Source organism: Heterocephalus glaber, unplaced genomic scaffold, assembly GCF_053883595.1.
Source record: "Heterocephalus glaber isolate CG9 unplaced genomic scaffold, H.glaber_assembly_v1.0 deba00001761, whole genome shotgun sequence".
Lineage (NCBI taxonomy): Eukaryota > Metazoa > Chordata > Mammalia > Rodentia > Bathyergidae > Heterocephalus > Heterocephalus glaber.
In genome coordinates, this window is record NW_028258458.1 from 2,455,262 (window position 1) to 2,464,007 (window position 8,746).

The window sequence follows — 8,746 nt, forward strand, 5'->3', positions numbered from 1 at the left end:
TGAGGCAGGAGGAAAGGAAAGGAGAGCAAAGAGGGGTGTTGTGTGGCAGCGAACCCCCTCCAAGCCATTCCAGGACACCCACAGACAAGGACACAGCAGCCCTCTATGCCAGGGCCAATGTCACCACTAAAGACCTGTGCTGAGGTGGTGCCTTTAAAAGGAGGAGCCTAGCAGGAGATGGTGAGATCTTCGGGGCGTGGCCTTGGAGGGTATATTAGGACCCAGCCACTCCAGTTCTCAATTTTTCTCCACTTCCTGGGGTGAGCAGCTTCCTTGCTACCTGGTCAGGCCATGAGGTCCGGCAGTGCCACAGGGTCGAGTGACCAAGGACTGACACCTCCTAATCATGAGCCAGAATGAGCCCTTGGCTTCCTAAACTCATGATCTCAGGTATTTTGTCACAGTGGCCAAAAGCCAACTAACGCAATCAAGGGGATAGGATCCCCAGTGTAGGATAGAGAATATGGTTTGTCCAAAGGAGAACAGAAACCAAGGGCTGCTCCGTGTGGACCCGGGCACAGGTAGGCCCAGGGTAGACCAGAGACACTGGACAGTGTAGCCCTTTCTATGAGAGGGCCCCATTTCCAGAACCGCAGTGGGTGCTGCAAACCTACTGAGGCTGTTTCCCCTGGACATGAGACCTAGGGTAGAGTTTAATTCCTCAGTCGGGCACAGTAAGATGAACAGCAATGATAAAGCACCTGTAGCAATGTGCTGTAATAAAACTTATGTAAAGCCTACGGTGGCAGCACAAGTCTGTGTTCCAGCTAGTCGGGAGGCTGAGGCAGAAGGATGACAAGCTTGAGGCCAGACTGGGCAACTTAATGAGACTGTCTCAAAATAAAATAAGCTCGTGTTCCCCATTCCGGTTGGGAAGACCAAAGTACAGAGAAGTTAAATCTCTGATGCGGTGTCCAAAGCCATACGTGGTGGCGAATGCCTGTAATCCCAGTATATTAATCGCCTTACCGTGGCTAGGACAAAATATTCGACATCCACACCTCAAGGAAGAGAGGTATATTTGGAGGTTTCCGTGGTTCAAGGTTGCCCACACAGGCGTCCCAGGGACAGTCCATACTGCAGCCGGGATCTGAGCTCAATCCAGCGCGTCAGAACTACATCTTCCGGTATGCAGTGCGAGCGACCACCTTGGGATTGGACAGTTCTAGGCCAGTTTATTGGTTGCATGTGCTGTTCATCAGCCAAGAATCGGCTCTGATTGGCCATTTTTGGCTGTGGGCGGTGCCTGTAGCCAAGTTCACGCACTGTGTTCCCCACCGAGACATGGTGAGCAAGTGTCCCGAGGCACTAGAGGTTCCGCGGCGGGATGCAGGGAGACACCGAGGGGAAAGGGCCCCTTCGCGGGAATTGAAGGCTCTGAGGGAGGCAGGGTCGTGCCAAGGGCCGTGCTGCCTTCTTTGGGGGTACGGGTGTCACTGGGGGGCGTTCTGGGGAGTCCTCTTGGGAGCCCGCCGGGGACCGGAAGCCCTTGAGCCTTCTGGGGTCCTTTTTTATTTTTAGTTTTTTGAGGGGGTTTGAGACAAGACCTCGCTGTGTAGCCCAGGCTGGCCTGGAACTCGCGGCTATCCTCCTGCATCAGCCTCCGGGTGCTGGGGTGACAGGTGTGCGCCCTTACACCCAGCTCTCCGGGGGGTTCTTGCAAGCCTCTGGGGGGCGCTTTAGGGACGTGGAGGCTGCACAGCCCCAGAGAAGGGACTGGGGACTCGTGCCCGTTTGGAGCCCGCGGGGATGGACTGGGGACAAGGGTCCATCGGGGGTTCCTGGAGCCATAGGGGCGTATGTCAGGGGCAGGAGGACCCCGAGAGATGCAGCCAGGCCTCGGGGTTGGGCGGCTTCGGGGGCAGGCTGGTGCGCCGGGACGGAAGGAGACTTGGGGTCAAGAGCGTGCTGGTCCTGCTGGGGGACCCTTGCAGGGGTATTGGGGCGGGGCTGAAGGGAACGTTGTTGGAGGCAGGACGTGGTTACAGTCGACCACACTCTAGGGGCGATGGAGAAAAGGACCCTGATTTTCAGCAGTCTTGTGTTCGAGGACCCTGAACCGGGGAAAGGGCTCTAGGGGTGGACGAATGGAAGGCGGCGGCAGATCCAGGACCCCGGGGAGCCGAGTGCGGGGCAGGAGCAACCGACCTGCGCCACCCGGGAAGCCTTAGTGGAGGAGGCGGCCTCCTTCCCCTCCTCGGCTCCTTCGGTCCTAGGAGAACCGGGATGGGCGAGAAGGGTCCCCTCCTTGGGGGCTGCAGAGAATTAGGGGTTCATCTTGAGACTGGGACGGCTGAAATCAGGATTCTGGGGACGATGGCAGGGTACAGGGTCTCCCCGGCAAGAGGTGCTGCTCTGCTGGGGTCATCTGTGGATACAACTCTGGCGGAAAATGGGGTCTCCCAGGGGGGACGCTGGCTGGGGCGCCTCAAGTCCTGATGTTTGCACAGCGCCTGATGGGAGTAGGGGGCTAGAAGAGCGGAGAGGGCGGTCCCGGGGCGTGGCCTCGGAGAGTCCCCGCCCACTCGCCTTGGATCCCCGCCCTCAGTTCTCCTTGGGCGCAGGCCCCTCAGCGCTGGGGTGGGTGGGGCCTCCTGCCACGCGGAAGTTGGGCCCGGGCCTCATTTAAGTACTGAGTTTACCTGGTACAGGCACAGACAAAATGCCCTTTAGACCATTTCTTTTTTCTTCTTTTTTTTTTTTTTTTTTCCGTTTCTTATTTTTAAATTGTTTTCTTGGGGGGGTCTCGGGATGGAACCCAGGGCGCCCTGCATGTTCAGCCCACGCTCTCACCCTGAGCCGCTCCCAGCCCCACGTTGTTGCTTTGTTTTGTTGGTGGAATCTAAGCCAGGGCCTCCACACACGCCGGGCTAAGCCGGGGATTTTAATGATGGATTTCTCAGCAGTCGTTCTGAATGACTTTTTCCTATTAAATCTAGAGTATTTTTTCCTGAAGCCATAGAAGGTCGAGAACGAAAAATAAATTTAGCATATTTTGCCTGATTAAAGGGTTATTTTAAAATCATAAATTAATATTAATATTGAAGTAGTGTTTTTTCATTTAAGTGGTTGATTGTAGTATCAGAATAGTAGACGGCTCTCCAGAGCGCGTAATTTTCCATAATTACATAATTACTGGGACCAAATTGGTATTTAGTGCATTCAAGCAGAAAACGCCAGCTTCAGCTTACAACTGATAGGTGGATGAATGCGTTCTACATTAGTGCCTAAAAGGTTGATACTGTGCAGAACTTGAGCCAGGCGCGGAGGCTGAGGCAGGAGGATTGCTGCGATTTCAAGGCCTGCCTGAACTACAGGCCAGCCTGCACTACACAGCTGGACCCTGTCTCAGAACACAAAACAAAACAATCCAGAGCATGGTGGCGCTGTCTGTCTTCCCAGCACTCAGGAGCCTGAGGCAGGAGGATCGTTGCAAGTTCGAGGCCAGCGAGATCCTGTCTAAAAACCAAACCAAACTAAACTAAAAAACAAAATAAAAAGTGTAAGGCTTTATATTGAACCAGGTAGTGGCCCAAAGTGTAGATGGCGCCCCAAGGAGGCAGTTCACAAATGGAAGGAGATGGAAAGAGGGCCTGGGCCCTCGAGGATAATTTAAGGTGGGAGACCCTGGTGGGGCGGGAAGATGGTTGTGAGGCATACGGGAAGCACAGGAGGCAACGCCCCATTTCCAGATGAGAAAGCGGAGCCTCAATGGGTTGATGCCTGAAATCCGAGGCCGAGGCTGGGGGTGAAGCCAGCCCCCTCCCGCTCCCCAGCTCCCCGGGGAGCTGCGGAGAGCCGCTGGGTCCTGGCCTCTGCCAGGTGCGGGAGAGGTCTCACCCCAGGCCCCCTCCCTAAGATGCCGCTAGCCAGGGAGGCTGCCCTCCCCCTCCGTCTGGCTTCTCTATAAATAGCCCGGATTCCAGCGGCCTGGCGCGCACTGACCGTCCTGTCCCCTCCGCTAGGCGGTCCTCGGCGTGCAGCTGGTGGTGACGCTGTTCACGGCCACCCTCATGCACAGGCTGGCGCCCCACTGCTCCTTCGCACGCTGGCTGCTCTGCAATGGCAGGTGAGCCCCGCCTGCAACCCAGGACACGCCCATAGCGGGAGGAGCCAAGGAGAGCCGCCCCTCTTGGTCCCCTAGAGCCCCGCCCACAGTGGGAGGAGCCAGAAAAGCCACGCCTCTTGGTTCCCCAGAGCCCCACCCGCCTACCCCCAAACTAGGGGCATTGGGGGGGGGTACCGGGGATCAAACTCGGGACCTTGCGCTTGCGAGACAGACGTCAGCACCACTGAGCTAAATCCCCAGCACTAGGGGTATTTTTTTTTTGGAGACAGGGCCTCCCTATGCAGTTCAGGCTGCTCTTGAATTCACTATGTAGCCGGGGCTGGCCTTGAACTCCCGGTGATCCTTCTGCCTCAGCCTCAAGAGTGCTGGGATCACAGGCGTGCACCACCACACCCTGCCAAACGAGGGCTATTTTTGAAACTCAGTACACTGAATCTTTGAAGGGCGCGACCCCAGGGATTAGCCACCGCCACACGCATGTCCCTGTGTCCCCAGTCTTCCAGCCTTCTTGAGCTCCAGCCTTCTCCTTTTGCCCCTTTCTGGGGAATGTGATGGAAACTGAATTCTCTCAAAGATTCAGGGGTGCCCAGGACCCCTGAGAGCACTGGGAGTGGATCCCCAAATTTCCCTTCCTTGTGCCAGCCCCAGCCACCCCCAGGGCCTGGAAGGGGGGTCTCCCTGGCCCAGGGCTCCAGCTCCAGCGCCCGGGTGTGGGGTCGCCCCCCCCGCCAGCGCCATCCTGCCCCCCCCCATCTTTGCCTTCAGTCTTTTCCGCTACAAGCACCCATCCGAGGAGGAGCTTCGAGCTCTGGCTGGGAAACAGAGGCCTCAAGGCCGGCGGGAGCGGTGAGTGACCCTGCCCCACAGGACATGCCCTTTCCCATGCTTCCAGGTGCAAGGGAACCTGCAGGCCACAGCCAGAGGCTCTGGGCCACCTGCCGGTCCCCACCCCAGGGCAGCAAGGAGCCAGTGCTGAGTGAAGGTCCTTCCTAGGTGGCTCCCCACTCACACCCCTTTGTCCCCATGCCCCCAGGTGGGCCAACGGCCTCGGTGAGAAGCCACTCCTGGTGCCCCGGGACGCCCCATTCCACCTGGAGACCTGTCCCCTCACCCCCGTGGATGCCCTAGGTAACCCGGTTCCTGGCCTCAAACATCCCTCCCTGGGCCCATGGTCACCACCCCAGGGGGGCCCGGGGCAGGAACGCCCGGGAGGGGACAGCAGGTGGGTTGAGCGTGCGCTCCCACAGTCCTGCGCTTCTTCCTGGAGTACCAGTGGTTCGTGGACTTCGCGGCATACGCGGCTGGCGTGTACCTCTTCACCGAGGGCTACTTCTACCTGCTGGGCCCGCGGGAAGCCAACATCGCAGTGTTCTGGTGCCTGCTCACCGTGGCCTTCTCCATGTATCCTGCATCCTGGCCCCTGGGGTGGGCAGGGGATCCTAGCACAGAGCCACATCCCCCAGCCCTTTTTATTTTTTATTTAGACCTAGGGTCTCACTAAGTTACCCAAACTAGGCTTGAACATGGGATTCTCCTGCCTCAGCCTCCCAGAGTGCTGGGATGACAGGTGTGCACCACCACCATACCTGGATCTTTTTTTCTTCCTTATTTTATTTTCGTTTTGGTGGGGGTTTTTTTGTTTTGGTACGGGGGATCGAACTCTGGCCTTGTGCTTGGGAGGCAGGCAGTGGCACCACTGAGCTAAATCCCCGGCCTTAAAGTTGAAACCTTTTTTTTTTTTTGGTACCACCAGTCGAACTCTGGTCCTTGCGCAGCAGGCAGCTAAACCACTGAGCCAAATCCTCGGCCCTTGTTTTGGTGTTTGAGTTGGTAGAGATGGAGCCCAGGGCCTCCCACATGCCAGGCAATCACTCGCCACTGTGCTATACCCTAGCCACACAGTAGTGGTGACTAACTGGCCCCAGGATCCTGGTGACCTCCCCATGAATAAACACCCAAGCGCACACTATCTGGGGCCCCGGGCCCAATGTCCAGGCCACCCTGAAGCAACTGTGCAGTCTCTGTGACCTGGGTTCATGAAGGGATGGCAGCTTAGTCCTTAGCTGCACCAGCAAGGTGTTCGTGACAGTGACCCGGCTGTACTTCAGCGTGCAGGGCGGTGAGCGCGCTGTGTGTCTCACCTTCGCCTTCATCTTCCTCCTGCTGGCCATGCTGGTGCAGGTGGTTCGGGAGGACACGCTGGAGCTGGGCCTAGAGCCAGGTGTGTGGGGCTTGGCTAGTCACTCAGGCACGCTGACAGGGGTGCTGAGTGGCAGTGCCTTCGTCCAGCGTGGACAAAGTGTCCACAGGAACTCCAAGGGCTCATGAGGCCTGATCCCCATCGAGCGCCCTCTCCACACCCAGGGTTCTTCACACAGGCCACTTCCATCTGTCCCAGCCTTGAGGCCCCCTTCTTTAAAATCCACACTATGAGGGCCGGGATTTAGCTCAGTGGTGCCACTGCCAGCCTCAAAAGCAAAAGGTCCTGAGTTTGATCCCCAGTACCAACGCCCCCCATAAAATAAAATAAAATCCACATTACCAGCCCTTATAGTTTATTTATATTTTAGGGTGTTATTTTTTTCTTGGTACCAGGGATCGAACTCAGGACCTCGCGCTTGCGAGGCAGGCGGTGGCACCACTGAGCTAAATCCCTGGCCCAGGTTTTGTTTTTTTTTTGAGACAAGGTCTATGTGGCCCAGCCTGGCCTTTAACTCAGGCAATTCTCCTGCCACAGCCTCCTAAGTGCTGGGATCACAGATGTGCGTTACCACACCTGGCTATATTCTGTTTCTTTCTTTCTTTCTTTTTTTTTTTTTGGTACTGGGGATCAAACTCGGGTCCTTGTGCTTGTGCAGCAGGTGGCAAAACCATATATTCTGTTTCTTGAAAAAAGCCCTGCACGATGGGCACAGTTGTCTCTGCAGGGCTGGGTGCGGCTCAGTGGTGAGCATTTCCCGGGTGTGCGTGAGGCCCTGGCTTCCGTGTCCCGCCCCGAGCTGACTGGGTGCCTGCACAGGCCTGGCTACCACTTGAGCAGGACATGGGGAGGGTGTGGAAACGGCTTGGAGACCCAACCCACGCTCTCTTCTGTCCCCCCTCTCTGCCCAGGCCTGGCCAGTGTGACCCGGAACCTGCAGCCGCTCCTGAAGCCCCAGGGATGGGACTGGGTGTGAGTCCTGGGCGCGGGCAGGGGCCGGACGCGGGCTTCCCCGGGCGCCCCGGGCTGGGGCTCACTCTTGGCTGCTCTGTCCTCAGGCTCCCCGTGTCCACACTGGCCATCCGCGTGGGGCTGGCGGTGGCGGGCTCCGTGCTGGGAGCCTTCCTCACCTTCCCCGGCCTGCGGCTAGCCCAGACCCACCGCGACGCCCTGACCATGGCGGAGGACCGGCCCCTGCTGCAGTTACGTGGGGCACCCGGTGTGGGGGGCTCGGGAGAGGCTGGGGACCGTGGGACTCCAGGCCTCACCCCGCTGTCGCCACCCCAGGCTCCTCCTGCACACCAGCTTCCTGTCTCCGCTGTGTGTCCTGTGGCTCTGGACCAAGCCCATCGCGCGGGACTTCCTCCACCAGGGGGCCGCTGGGGAGTCGCCCTTGGCCCTGTGCGTGGGGTGGGTCTGGGGGCGGGGCACCCGGGAGGCCTGCTGTGGACCCCTTGACCACCTCCTCTCGCGCCTTCGCCCCCTCCGTGCAGGCTGTCAGACTCAGCCTTCGACTCGCTGCGCCTCTGGGTGCTGGTGGTGCTGTGCCTTCTGCGGCTGGCAGTGACCCGGCCCCACCTGCAGGCCTATCTGTGCCTGGCCAAGGCGCGCGTGGAGCAGCTTCGCAAGGAGGCCGGCCACGTCGAGGCGCGGGAGATCCAGCAGCGGGTACGGTCCAGGTAGCGGGGGCGCGGTCACCCTGCACGGGGAGGGGCCCCCAGCACAGCCACCACGGCTCCCTGCCCACCAGGTGGTCCGGGTCTACTGCTACGTGACGGTTGTGAGCCTGCAGTACCTGACACCGCTCATCCTGACGCTCAACTGCACACTGCTGCTCAAGTCGCTGGGTGAGGGGCGGGACCTGGGCGTGGGTGGGGCCAGGAGGGCGGGGCCCGGCTGGAAGCAGGGGACTCTCCAGGGATTCCCCCAGGTCGACCCTTCCAGTGTGTGCCCACCAGCGCCCCACCCCCTCCGGCAGGTTGCTACTCATGGGGCCTCGGCCCAGCACCCCCGCTGTCGGGGGCTCCGTCCTCAGCCAGCACTGGCCCTGTTGGCTCCGGGGAGGACGAGGCGCAGCGCACAGCGGCGGGCATCGCAGCTGCCCTGCGCGGCCTGTTGACGCCCCTGCTGCTCCGCGGCGTCCTGGCCTTCTTCATCTGGTGGACGGCCGCCTGCCAGCTCGTCTCCAGCCTCTTCGGCCTCTACTTCCACCAGCACCTGGCAGCCTGCTAGTCGTGCCACCGGCCCTGGTGGGGCCCTGAAGCCTGGTCCGGCCAAAGCAACAGGTTGGCACTGCGGGGCTCAGTGTCCCCAGCAGCAGGAAGGGGCTGGAAGTCCTCAGCGCGGTGCATGGGCCCTTGTGGGTCCCTGGAGACTAGCTCCCTAGCTCGGGGGCCAACACCCTTGTCCCCAAGTGGGCGTGCAACCTTGAGTGGCCGCTGCTTTTAGGAATAAAGGAGCAGCTACTGTGTGTAAGT

General features: G+C 59.4%; 1 protein-coding gene across 1 annotated transcript; it reads left to right on the forward strand.

Annotated features, from left to right (window-relative positions):
* Positions 1–1,243: 1,243 nt before the first annotated feature.
* Positions 1,244–8,744, forward strand: Tmem161a (transmembrane protein 161A). Its single transcript, XM_004873416.3, has 12 exons — positions 1,244–1,287; positions 3,966–4,069; positions 4,835–4,915; positions 5,103–5,197; positions 5,317–5,470; positions 6,142–6,290; positions 7,181–7,241; positions 7,328–7,471; positions 7,557–7,670; positions 7,763–7,937; positions 8,020–8,116; positions 8,248–8,744. The coding sequence occupies exons 1-12, from the start codon at positions 1,285–1,287 to the stop codon at positions 8,499–8,501; spliced, it is 1,431 nt and encodes a 476-aa protein (XP_004873473.1). The 5' UTR covers positions 1,244–1,284; the 3' UTR covers positions 8,502–8,744.
* The last annotated feature ends 2 nt before the right edge of the window (positions 8,745–8,746 follow it).